The sequence below is a fragment of the Rhea pennata genome, chromosome 4, assembly GCF_028389875.1.
Source record: "Rhea pennata isolate bPtePen1 chromosome 4, bPtePen1.pri, whole genome shotgun sequence".
Taxonomy (NCBI): domain Eukaryota; kingdom Metazoa; phylum Chordata; class Aves; order Rheiformes; family Rheidae; genus Rhea; species Rhea pennata.
The window spans coordinates 38,571,052-38,585,378 of record NC_084666.1 but is presented as its reverse complement, the minus strand read 5'-3'; the positions used below and the strand labels follow the sequence as shown (position 1 = coordinate 38,585,378).

Below are 14,327 nucleotides of genomic sequence, written 5' to 3'. Positions count from 1 at the left end.
ACAATGCAAAAGGTGTTATGCATAACACATACAAAGTGATTAAAAAAATCAAACACATTTTTGTATTTGACAATAGTTTAGTATCCTTGATCTAGCAGAACTAATTGGCTTTAAAGGATTCAGGAAAGGCTATTTAGGAGCTTTGTGGTAGAGAATGGTCACACAAAGTAATAACTAATTAAGAAACAAGTGCTAGACAGCCAAGAATTGTATATGGGTGACATGTAAGTCACCCAAACTATCTTTTGTGAGAAGCACTTTCAATTGTTTTTAAAATGGTTGGATGGCCTTTAGTTAAACAACAAAGCATTCAAATGTTAGAAAGTAAGACAAGGTTTCTCTTATGTGTACGCGTTGAGCCGCTCTTTAGAGCGAGTAGAATGAATATCGTGAAGCTCTTGTTCCTCCTTTGACTTAATATCCTCATACTTTTGCATTCTGCAGGCATCTTTCACGTAGGCCCAGTTAGCAGACAAGACCATGAGATAATGAACCTACAAGAGAGGTAACACAGGGTTAGAAAGCGAGTCAGAATGCAGCACGTTCCAGGCCAAAAATGATACGACAGATTTATGGATTTCATCAGAAGGGACTAAGCAATGCTAAGCTGGGAAGCAGTATAGAAATAATATGCAAAGTTGAGGCTTGAGCTTCACTAATCCTAGGGTTACTCAACTCAAAGCTGTTGCTGGCTCCTGAAAAATTAAAAGATAACTGAAAATCAACAAATCAGGGCAGTATCTAAGCCCTTCGCCTTCTACATCCTGAGAGCAAGAAGAAAGTGTGGTACAGGAATACGTATATTAGTTTTAAGTCAATATAAAAACAGAGTGATCTTTCTGGAATCATCACCCGAGATTCATCTGGCTGCTTCAGCTAGTCCACACATTTTCTCCTCTCCTCTACTTCACTATTTCAGCTAGTCTGCAAACTGGTATGAAAAAATACCTTTTAGTTATTTCTTGTAGTTTTCCCTACTGAATCACTACTTGTTAAAGCAGTTGTTTATGACGAAAATACGGTGTAGATTTGCTTTTCCTTTATAGTTGAAACTTGCGTTGGTTTTCCATTCAGCCAAGATTTCCTCCTTTGATCTACAACTCTAGCTATTTCATAAACAACAACTGATTTAGGAAAAATGGTCAAGAAATGAAAAATATGTTTAGCCATGCAAAATGTGACAAAATATAATTGTTAGTAAACTTTCCCTTACTAAGGGCAATATATTTGCCACCTTTTAATCTAGTTATTATATTTCACTGTTATATAGTTATACCATTATTTACTTGTTTACTTTTAAAAAATGCTTAGAGAACAAAGAAGTGATTTGTCTGACTTTAAAGACAACTTTTACATGCACCTGAACAGAGCAGAAATGATATTTTTGTCCAGAACCCACAGTGAGAAATGCCAATAAATTGAGATTGTACTGGCTCACATGTAGCCATCACAAATCACTGGATAAGCCATGATGACATACTCCCAAAGAATTTGGTTTATTTATGCTAGCAAGTGTGGTGGACAGAATGTCTACAAATACTTCTCAAGACTAAACAACAGTTAAAGGATACTGGCAATATTGGCACAAGAATAAATGTAGTAACGTGGCCCTGAATAAATTTAATCTGAAAGTTAGTGAAAGTAGAAAAATTAGATTCAGCAAATGTTTTCTATTATAAATACAGGATGTAAACCCCCTTATTACCTTTGAGATAGAACTTAATAGTTTATAAAAACCGGCCACTGACTGAGCCTAATGACCTGTGGTTGTCCTCCCAGTCCTATGTTTTGAACAGTGGCAGTGTATGAGTAAACAGTGATAAATTCTATTATAACGCCAACACCACCAATGAACTGCTGCCAAAAAGAGTTTATTCAAAACTTTCTCACTCAGAGGCATCACAGACAGCCTGCAGACAGAGTTTACATTCCTCATTCAGTCCCTTTCAAAGTTAGTTTGCCTAGTCTTCAGGTTTGTGTGTTCATTATGTACAATTTAAACTCTGGCTCCTTTTTGGAGCAAAAAAATGATTTCTTGCCCACTTCAGCTTCCCAAGAATGGGCCTTTCAGCCCATTTTCAGACTACCAGCTTTGCTTTCAAAAGCAGATCCCAAAGTCCTACCTTCAGTCTGCTGGATCTGCTTGCAAGGAGCTTCTGACTGTCTCCAAACTTGTCTCTCTCTCACCTTAGGACAATATTCTTTATACCTGAGGACGATATTCTTTACCTGACTTCTGGGAAGTACAACATGCTCTATTCGCTCTGTATTCAGCGGGAAAACAACAGTGGTCAGTGGCAATGTCCAGGTGGGTTATTCCAGGACTCTCCGGACAGTTATTTCTCCCCTAGCAGGCTTTCAGATACTTTATCATGGAAGCTTCTCTCAATGTTTATAGTAATCTGTCTCAGAGGACATGGATAATTTCCTGAAAACAGAAAAACACCATCCCTTTCTAGGAGACTGGGAAACTAAACTGGTATTCAGTTAATGGAAGATGGAATACAGCGATCTTAAAAACATCTTGAGATGATGCAAATTTGTATTAGACTGCTGTAGGGCTATGAAGATCTTAGATTCATACTAAATGTACAGAACCAATTTTGTGTGTTCTTTCTTTTTTGGAAATGCCAGTGCTGGCAGTTTCCACAAATGTTTGGTGACAATTGTTGGTGATTAGGGCAGGCTAGCACTGTGTGTACTTCTTAATCCAGATAATTAAGATAAAGGAAAGCATTCTGAAAGTCTTCACAGGAACAATTATTTCCTGTGCTTTTTTTGGCCTACTAGCCTATGGCCAGCTTCCCCTCAGTTAATCTTTATTTGAGAAATACAGTCTAGATGGAAGAGCCATAAAATAGGATTCAAAGAATCTGTCTTCTATGAAGAGCGTATGCAGAGAGTAGTATTCCTGTATATCTTTAGGAGTTTCTTATTATTCCTAATAGATTACTAACAATAAAATCTGTGCAAGTGCTGGAGATGACACTGTGTATTCTTGTGTTACTCTGGGATAAATTCTGTTGATCATTTAATACATGACCAATTAATAGGAAAAAGCTATGCCCTTTGTCAAACTACATGATCCCAAAAGACATCACCATGGTCTGGATTTGGTCTCTGGATCACGCATTTGTGGATCAAATGGGAGAGTCTGATAGTAAATGCCTGCACAGCTGAAAGAAATGCTTTAAATCTGCTTCACAAAAGGTTCACAAAATTCAGAAGAAACAGTCAGGTATTCCTGTTCATTTTGTCATTTCAGACTATTATGATTTGCAAGGAAACAAAAATACCAGTGCTATTCTTTTAAGGAAAAAATTTCAATTCACAAATAAAGTCTGAGCCTGGAAGAGGTAGACTGGTGAGAACACTACAAGTTGGAGGTCTCTGAGTAGTGTATTCATGTCTTCCTGACCTTTTAAAATCAGTCAGAAAAGACTGCAGTTGAAGCACACAAAAGGACCATGCAAGCATATTTCTTACCCATGCCAAAAACTTACTTGGTAACTTCTCAGTATGAGAAATTTTAAACCAATGTCATGCAGTTTGCAATTTATACTGAATTTTCAAAAAATTATAAAACAATGACAATGTACTCTGAAGGTACATTCGCCACAGTCTGACCTTCATTATACTCACGTTTTTCTCACGTCTCTAGCTTAAAAAGTTGCAGAATCAAAGTTTTAATACAATTACTGAACACTCTTTTGGAGTGCACATTTACTTTAAGCACGTTGACTTTCCTGGAAATAGCTACTTTCATTCAAATAATGAATATAATGTCAAATGCATGTGCACATTATATAATTACATATATGCTAAACAATCCTATGTAATCTGGGACCTAGTGATCTGTGCAATTTGAAAATAAAATCTTATCATGTACAGCTCTGTAAGGCCTTTCTCCATTTGAACAAGAATAGTAGGAGCTTTATTCAGAGTAGACTGAAACCATTCAAAGTCCTGCCTCCTTTGGGTTTTTTTTCCTTTAACACTAAGTTCGTGGCTAACATAGTCACACTAAGGAGGCCATCTCTAAGTGGCTGTCTAATTGCATTTCACACGACCATGACCTGATTAGCCTGAAGCTAGCGGGGCCATGTCAAGGCTTATCCAAACTGAGGCAGGGCAGCTTCCACAGTGTGCCTCAGGATGGCTCAATTACCGGCATATGCAAGACTCCATGCAAAGATCTCTGCTCCTGCTTAGATTTCTTCTCAGAGCAGAAAGTATGCCTCAGCCTCCCAGATCTGTAGAATTTGCATTTCCTTATTTCAGCAAGGCAAAATCTGAAGAACTGTTTTTCTCCCCCTCACCTGCAGGTAATATCCAACAGAGGAGCACAGTTATAGTAGAGGAGAGGAACTAGCCCACTTTTACACCACATTCGCCCTGCCCCTTCATATCATATGATTTAAATAATTATCATATGATTTAAATCATGTGATTTAAATAATTATTTGTGTAGACTTTTATTTCTATCTGGACATAAGAAATAATAATTTTATTCATTTTCACAATAAATGACTAAATTTTTCAAAGTTATATTTTTAAAATACAGACTAATGAAAAGTATCCTGGTGATAGATGGTCTTAATATTTATGAATAAACTGATTTCTTTGCTAAATTTCATGACAAACATTGACAATTCATAGAATTAGAGAAAACCGAACACATAAATAATCTGGCTCTTTGAAGTGCCTGTATCTCCAAAAGTGATACTAGCGAAACCCATCAATGTCATGACTTAAAATATTATTTGAAAAAAAAATGTTTTTTCCATTTAATTCTTGCAGCATGGATGACGAAGTACTATTACTAATAAAGTAGTGTATGAATGCAAAATACTTGACTATTTGACTACTACTTGATTACTACAGTCAGACAGGATATTCTAGTTGAAAGTAAACAACCGTAAGAAATTTTTTAAATTTACAGGAAAATCACAAGCTTCTTTTTTTGTAAAGCACTTGTATTTTAATCTCATTTTTCTGTTAAGAAATCTTGTGGAGAACTCATCAAACTGAAGATCTGCTACTGCTGTGGATACATGCAAAGACACTAGACTGTAACTTCATTAACTTAACACATTTGTGGTTCATCTAGTGACAGTACATATGAAAGAAGTTGCAGTCCAGTCCTCTTAGATTGCTTCTGCACATTTCGTACCCTGCCCACTGCTGATACCCTACCACTTTCTAATGTTTTGAGGGTTGGATCTTCAGGATTGAAAATTATCATCAGAGTGGAACGTGCTTGTCCTCATCAGGTACCTTGATATCACCAAGGTAGGGTGATTATTACAAAACTAAAGATTCATTACAGAATTTAGAGACAACATAGTAGCAAACATTATAATAAAGGGTAAAAAGAAATTAAAAGAACATTAAGCATATATTTATAAGCTCTAACACTCTAAACTTTTACAAGGACTTAGATCCTGAACTTACACTTCTGTTGAAATAGCGAGTACTTTCATACCAGCTTTGTGCAGTCACAGAATCCAATAAAGAGCGTACTTGCATAAGGGCAACCCATGAAAAACATGTGAACAAATGTGAGCTACCAAAGTGAATTCCTAGTGGACTGGTGCTCAGTGTATTACATCCATGCCATTTTTGACATGGAATTGTGAGCTTTTAAGGGCTTAAAATTTATTTGAAATATCCTATGCTAAAAGTTCAATACACCTACTTAATTTGTTTCCATTCAGTTTGCTTTCACTGAATATCTGCAATTTCTTTTACACTGCAAAGTCAATTTTGGTGGCTAATTATGATTCAGAAATCTTCTTTGAGATGCAGAATGGTTATCTGAACAAATTAGCATTTGATGAATTTCCCATTACAGGTGAATTTACCTTAAAACAATAGTTCCAAAAAATGGAAAAATAATGTTCTCTTGAATATACACTACTACCAATAATAATGCATATACATAAAAATTACTACTTAGTCACAATTTTTTCAGATAGAGTCTAGTTTTGGAAAATCCTAGAGTGAATTGATTAAATTATAATATAAAGTACTATTCTACTAATGTATTTACTATTCGTCATCTTGAAACAAAAATTACATTAGCATACATAATTTTCATTTAGCTAGCTATGTGGCAGGATGTCATGAAATATTGCAAAAACTGTAGGGAAGCACAAAAACTCTAATACGACAGGAGTATTAGCTTCATTGAATATCCTCTGGTTCTTCTTTTTAATAAATGTAGTTTGAAGGAGAAAAAAAATTTATGGCCCGAGGATTCAGTGAAAAACAGTACTGCTATCATAAAGCATAGCTGCAATTAATATAAGCATTAGCAGTAGCAGTAATAGCAATCACTATCACTTACACTTTTTTTATGAAATACTTCAGTACTAAGTAGCAGTCATTTTTTATTCCCTATTCCAGTGGGCACTATACCAGCCTGCAGGGATACAGAGCCCTGACTTCAAAATCCTGCTGTTTAAGAGGTCAGGGCAGACAAAAGTCAGAACTGGGCACAAGCCCCCATGCAATCTTCCTGAAACATTCTCATTGGCAAAATGTCATCATAGTCAACACAATCTTCATCGGGAAAAATAGCAAAAATTAGTCCTGAAAGAAGAACTAACACATTTACATGCATGCACAGAATTTACAAAAAAAAGTCTTCTCCTAGAACAGAAGCATGGCAAGCCTGTCACCACTCCAGAAAAGACATAGATCTAAAAAGACTTTTACTATTACTATGATCTTGAGGCTTCCAAAGACACTTGTCTGAACCCAGCAAGGGAGTGGTGAAAAGTTTTTGCGTGTACTTGAAGGAATTTTGTAGTTAAAAAAGTAATCAGAACTCCAAAAGGAATCCACAAATATATTTAAAATCAAGGGACAGTATTATATTCAAGAATTATATCTTACAAACAGCACTGAGCGATGGTGTGCAAACGACTGATGCTAAGTAAGAATCACGCTGTATTAGTGATTGAGACGCCACAGGACCTAAAGGGTTCGGGACGCGTGTTGGGTACTTACCATAGCAATGACTGCTGCTCCAGCTCCGGCGAGCGCCACAATGAACAAGTGGAACGTCATGTTTAGCTGCAGAAGGGGACAAAGAAAGGGACTTTCATGGTGCTAACGGTAAACGGAAACCGAACAAAAAGTCTGAAGAGCGCAGTGCAAGTAACGGTGTTCCTAGTGCCACCCTTCTAAGTAACGATTACCAATATTTTTTCTGAAAGATCGAAAGCACTGTAATGGCATTGTACAAGGACCTAGGTTGTAATAATACTTATATCAAGAATAAAGCACCAGCAATCCTTAAAAAAATTCTATTTAAAAATAATTAAAAATAATAAGTAGTTTTAAAATAATTATTTAAAACCAAGAGAGTATAGAATTTTTCTTCTACACTTGCAATACCATCTAGCTAGATCACTAGGTGGACGCAGCGCTTTCTTCAGAGGCAGGAACAGCCTAAGAAAACCCTGTCCCCTCCGTCAGCTGCAGCTTCCTATACTTGCACATTAATTTACTGCCTTCTCAATTTTGCTAGTAAACATGCTCATAGTGCTACAGTATAAACTGGCTTACTGAAATAATCCAAGTTATCCACCTCTTTCCTCCTTACCTCACCCAAACCACAGCCTTACAGTTGTTTTTCATTTTAGATTGGGTTTACATAGCAGCCCCTGACCGAGGGCTGGCTGCACAGTAAGGGTTCCATTTTCTTAAATGGTTTTGGTATACAAAATGACAGATTGTGTAACTTCAGTCTAAGAAGATTTATTCAGGCAGGGTAAGACCCAACAAAACAGATAGCAAAACACCCGCTGACTTCAGAGGGATGATGATTTTAGTCTCTGTTTTAGATAGACATCATTTTATTTGTCCTGTTTTCTTCCCTGTTCACTTAAAAACAAATCAAAAATCTCAGCTGCACTGAAATAGGTGGATTCTACCTAAGGGAAAAACAAAGATAAAAATATACTCAAAAGTTGTTCTCTTCGCACATTGTAAAAAAGACAGTCGGTCAAATCCATTTCTAAACATTACTCTCCTGTCACAACATTAACCATAATATCTTCAAACAGTGATTCCATATACAGTCAATTTTATTGTGCAGTAGATGTATTAACCTTCAAAAATATCTCAGTAAAAATACATCTAGCTTAACGGAATCTTTAAAAAATACAATAAAGTTGTATTTAGAAAACTAATGGCTGGAGAAACTGCACTGTCTAATTTGGGTACCTGGTAAAAGAGTAGGGAAAGCACTTGATGATGTATTTTCCACTGGGATTTCATTCCATCACTTTAGCTAGGGTTAGAACATTAAAAGTAAGAAGAAAGCATACACATCAGTTAACTTCCTATTATAATGTATATTATGGTTTTGCAAAAATAGATCACATTCTCTCACCTCATTAGAGTCACACATCTTGATGAAACTTTCTGACATAGTGCAAATCTTCTTTTCCTCTCCAATAGTTACAATACCTGGAGCAGAATATGAACAGTATTTAGTATTCCACCTATGTAGCAGCTTACTTCATATGAGCCAAGAAAACTAAGAGATACAAATTCTTGGCTGCTGGCCATGCAGAATTTTACATTACAACAAAATCAGTGTCTTCTACTTCAGGTGTCACAAAACTGACACATTAGTTCTTCAGCAAAAGCTGCAGCTGGAAATAGCAGGTAATAATTTCTTAGCCATTTTTGAAAACATCTTCATTTTAGATTTTGATCAACAGAGCATTCAAACACCAGAAAATAACTTGCAACCAAAGTATGCACTTACTTTGCTGATTTATTCATAAATACTCTTTATCCTCATGTAGAGGAATGTGTTATAGATTGTATTCATACATGCTGATGTACTACAAAGCTTCTTTAAGAAGTTAAAAAAAGCATTACCCAAAGCCATGCTTTGTTATAATAACTATTGCTGTTGAAATGGTTATATTGCTTGCTTTAGCTGATGATCTAAATCAGAGTGTAGCCTGAAGAAAGGTGCTATAACTGAGTTGCCACAAAAAATGGCAAAATATTCTTTCCTATTAGGAATCAGCATTTTTTTACTGTGGACTGGACTGTTTAGGGGAGACAAATATATGCACAGAATAAACATTTGATATATTAGTACTCTATGCACATTTTTAAAAAAATCATGATAAAATAGGCATACATATTAGGAAAACAAAATCTCATAGAAAGAAGAATGAAGACTCTTGATGACATCTATATGATAACTGCTTTTTCAACACACCTGCCATCCTGAAAAAGATCAATGAATTAAAAAAAAAAAAAAGAAAAAAGGATTTTTTTCTCCCCATTAAAACAATGACCTGAAATATTTTGTTGCAGGTGAAATGAAATGTTCAGTATGAATCAAACTGCTTCATTCCAAAGCAATACAGAGTATTTTTATATCTCAATATAATATTTGAAAATGTATAATAATTTTATCATAGGCCAAAGAAAAAAAAGAATTAGACTCACAAAACTGTCCAATAATGATAAAAATACCAAAAGCTCAGTGGGCTGAGGAATCACTGATATCTAGAATATCCAGATTCAAATCAGTCTTCCGATAGAAAGGAACTGAATTGTCATTGCCAATATATGAGTTCGCAGGCTTTTTAAGATTCCAGTTCCCCTTTTCTCCAAATTTCCCATCCCTCACAAACACATATTTGTGTGTATCTCCACCTCATTCTAAATTCCGTGGTTCAGCCTGTAGCTCCCCATTTCTCTCCATCACTCTCTTTGAGTACTATTATTTATATGGTCTTGAATATATATTGTTAAATGATAAAATGAAAAATATTGTATTCAATATGCATTAATATCTAGCCTCTGCAGGGATAAATGATAATCTAGAATTTCACATATCCAAAACAGCATGCTACCCACAAGATTAAAGAGTCATTCTGCAGATCAGTGACTAACTGAGAATTTTGTACAAGTTCCAGCAGCTCCAAAAGGAGAGACTAAACAGAAGGCCACAGCCAAATTTTCAATACTCTAGGAAGACTGATAATTCTGCTTCAACTTTCTTAGGTCAGAAAATGTAGTGAAAGTGAATCCCTAATATCCCCCAGTGCCTTGACTACTGTGTGAAAATGCTGAAAAGAGCATTACCTTTCTCGAGGTGCTTAAAAACTGTTCCAGAAACACTGGAACAGTTCATTTCAGGTATCTGGAAGCATAGAAAAGTGATGGGTTTTTTTGAAAACTTGCTTTTTAGTGTTCTTCATTTACATACCATACTGGCGAAGATCCAAGCAGAGATTAGCTCCATCCACTAAAGTGGCATTTCGGCAAATGGTCCACAGATTGAAGTACATGTAAACAGGCAGAGAAGTGAAAGCTGTAACGCCGAGCCAGGCCAACATAAAGATGTATGTCAGCATAATAAACTGCAATAAAGGAAGGAAAAACAAAACCAGTAGTAAGTCAAAACCTAGCTGATATTCCATTACAAGAACGGAACTGCTTAAAAGCAACACAAAAGCCTTTCTGATTGGCTTTGCCTATTTTTGTTAATTATGGTTTTGGTCTGATAATCAATTCATGATCTGGCCAGAGTAAGTGACAGGGCACTAACATGATGTTTCTGGAACAGCAAAGAAATTATGCTTCCAGAAATGCAAGTTTACCTCTTATTTCTGTTACTCCCAGGCCTACGACTGATGTAAATCACCACATCTGAACTACAGAGAGATGCATGCTTTGTGGAGTGTATCACTCCCTCTCTCCTTCAATGCCATCACTACTACTCCATAGGTAAGTAGTCAATATAGTTGTTTCTTCCACTATCAATCATGACGCAAAAAAATAGAATGAAATACTATACAGCTTTTTTGCTTGGTTTTGCTTCTAAATTCTGGTTCTTAATACAGATGAACCATTATCCATATCAGTCTCACTGGCAAATCCATTTTGAAGTGAATCAATGAAAAAATATATTCATTATTCTTTCATATTGGAGACAAAATAGGTATTGGATCAAAACAAATACAAGAGAATTCATCATTCAGAACAAACTGGAGAGTTCCCCTCTGTTAATAAGAAATGTATTAAATTATATGCTTTGCAATATATGTTCTCCAAAGGATATACCTTTGCTTTTTTATCCACAAGCCTCAAGCATATAGCAGTCTGCTCGTAGGAAGCATTGAACTGCACTTGCCTTCAGGGCTGGTAGTTAGGCTGGCATACCCACCTTCTGTAATACCCAAGCTTGCTATGTTACCACATGGTTGCTAACCCGAGACACATTCATCAATAAAAAAATTGCCTTTTCATTTTATGCTGTGGAAAGGATAAGAAAATACTACATGGTTAAATGTAGAAGATAAGTCAGTCTCGAATGCTGAATCAAAACAGCCCAAGATTTAATGGCCTCAGAAATGTCGATGCATCTAAGTACATTGCTGAATCAAAAAATTTTCAGCACACAACATTTTTGTAGAAGTTTCCCAGCCCCTTATCACAGCAAAATACTGAATCCTTACAGCTGGTATCAAAGACAGAATATGAGAATAAAAAATAAGATGTGTTTCTGAAAGCTGAATATGCTGGTTCACAATCTGCTTAAAATTAAACCTTAAAGAGCAAGTTAGGGGAAAATGGAAATCATTTTGCAGTTCCTTTTAATATAAATCTCTCAAATCAGGAGCTAAAGAACCTAATATAAATACAGATCTTAGTTATTCAAATCAAGTAAGGTCAGATTCAAAAGGGTTGTAAATGCTTGTGAAAATTTTTAGAGGCAGGGCTTGTCTATTAGGAGTTCCTCAGGAAAATGAATCCAAAAACCACAAGGTTTGAATTTTAGGTGAGGTAGTAACGTTACTTTGATGATGGATGTTCTCGAACAATAGATCTTAATCTGATTTACCCTAACTCACTTACCAAGAATATTAAATAAAAGCCATTTTAATTCTGAAGAAGAGTATTTACATGGGGGTTTAATGTAGCTTAATTAATCCACTTTAAAATTCAATTCAGATTATTTTTCCTAATTGTCCCTAGGTAGACGAGTCTTTCAGCAGTAGAAAGTTGAAAAGGCAGGAGGAGAAGCCGGAGAATTTATAGCACCAAAAATAATCATCAGAAGGATGCAAGAAATTAAAAGATACAGTAGAAAAAAAACCCAGAAGTATGCAGTCTAACACCTGCAGTACCTTCTTTCTACCATTCTCTTCACTTAGTATTCAGCACTTCAGCTTAGCCTGTCAATTTGTAAGTTAAGAGCCATTTTAATTTGTCTCTTAACATTAAGGTTAGGTTGAAAGAACATCTAATTTACATTTAAAGATTTTAGAAAGTAGATTCATACACATAAAGGTCAGTTTCCTTTCCAACTTCTCCACTCAAATGCACCTATCAAAAAAACAACTGACTGAGAAAATAACTGAATCAATAATAATTGTACGATCTTGAATGCTGCTGTAGATTTTTATATGTGTCCATGCTTTATATAATGGAAAGTCTATCACATAGAAAATAGTCAATACAGTTAAACACTTTTTCTTACATGATCCTGTTTCTTTTTTATTATTGCTCCTTCATTGTCTTCTTTTTGCTTCTCTCTATGTTATAGAGATAGTGCTAAAGCTGATGAGACAACATCTGGTTCAACTCCAGGCACTCATTTACAAATAATTATTTGGAAAATTACTTGGAAATGTAAAGTCACTTAAGGGCTATGAAATCTCAACTAAAATTCTACGTCTGGTCTTAATTTATTGTCAAGCTAAAGAGCTGTACACAATTTTTCTAAAGCAGGATATACAAATAATAAAAAAGTTTCTCTGCATGCTTATTCTCAGAAGAGCTTTAAAATTCAGTTTACTTTTTTCTAAATGTATTTTAAAAGGTAAAACTAGCTTCCTGGATATATTCTAAGTTTGACATAAACCTGAGGTCTCAGTTTTGAGCTTCTTCTGGAACTTCAGAACTAAATAACATTTGATAAAAACTCAGTACAGTACATGTATAAGAATTTAACAGGCAGAACTAATTTTTTTATTTTAATTATATTAAAGAATTCCACTGTTTTTCAGATTACACTTCACATAGATCCAGAAATCTTCCTATTCTGTCATTTAGGATTACCATCAAAAAAAGTAAAAAGCACAGTCTTAAAATCAGCATGATAATTTCTGTTTAATATTTTGGGATTTTCTGATCTGTAACAGGGATGAAAACACTCTGTAGCCTGTAACAGGAAGCACGCTTGGGAGTCTGTATTGAGATAATACAAAACACTGTTATAGCAAGGAGAAAAAAGCAGAGCTCATTACCCTATAAAAAATCTGCCTGGGGCACACAATAAGAGCAGGAGAAAGCTGTCATATGATGCCTGTTGGGAATCACAAGAGCTCCCCAGTTCTACTAAGGGAACTGCCTGCTCATTAACAAAAGGGATCCTCTTTTAAAAACATGAACCTGTTTGCTTTAGTACCCCAGAAAATGTTCTTTTAAATTTAAAAACATATGTTAGAAAAAAGATCTGAAATAAGGTTAAAGGAAGAAGTTTAGCTTCCCTCCTTCAGTCACTTTTGACTAAAGTGACCAGTGGTATGCTCCAATTCATGTCACAATAATCAGAAAACATAAAATAAAAAGTAGAGAAAATTCCCACTTTTCATGCAGGATTATGTACCATGCAAAACTTACTGTTAAAAATACTGGTAGTTAATAGCTATCTCTGGAAGCAGCTATTGCTGGTATCACTCGAGCAAACTATGTGCTCTAGGCTTTCTGCTCTAGGTAGTCTAAAACAAAAGGTTATTGTTGCACACAAAGTTTTTCATTGCTAAACAACAGAAAGTGTTAGTTTATAACATCTTGTTATAATTGAATGGAATTGTGATTTCTTTTTTTTGTTTGCTTGAAGACCACAGGGGAAGGACTGAAGTACGCTTTTAGATGATTTTCACTACTATGACAATCTTTGCTCTTTGCTCCAGAGGCCTTGCCAGAAATGCTTAAGGAACCTGTTCACTGCAGGAATTAAATCTAGAATTCGATCTCCTCAGAGTCAAAGGGATCATTCTCCTTTGAAGTAGCATTCTACTATGTGACATGCCAAAGAAATGATGTATGAAATAGCAGAACAGCATCTTAAAAAGGTACCACAGTTTCACAGTTTGTCACAGTTTGTTCTTTAGTATGCTATGTATTGCATTGGTAGTACAAATTACTTTCTCTGAGCAGTTCAATTTTCGCTGTGAGAAGCCAACTCCCTAAATCCAAAACAAAATTCTCTTTAACCCTCCACTTCAACACAGCTTCATTCATCAGTTACAAAATTGATAGCAGTGGTGTTG

The 14,327-nt window shown here is 35.4% G+C and overlaps 1 protein-coding gene across 1 annotated transcript in view; it reads right to left on the bottom strand.

Moving 5' to 3' along the window:
* Positions 1–341: 341 nt before the first annotated feature.
* The window catches only part of GPM6A (glycoprotein M6A), a 41,774-nt gene continuing 27,788 nt past the window's right edge, over positions 342–14,327 (bottom strand). The window contains exons 5-8 of the mRNA XM_062574543.1: positions 10,253–10,406; positions 8,405–8,481; positions 7,015–7,080; positions 342–494 (exon numbers count right to left, since the gene is read on the bottom strand). Of these exons, the coding sequence (XP_062430527.1) occupies positions 342–494; positions 7,015–7,080; positions 8,405–8,481; positions 10,253–10,406 (450 nt within the window). The remainder of the gene's footprint in view (positions 495–7,014; positions 7,081–8,404; positions 8,482–10,252; positions 10,407–14,327) is intronic.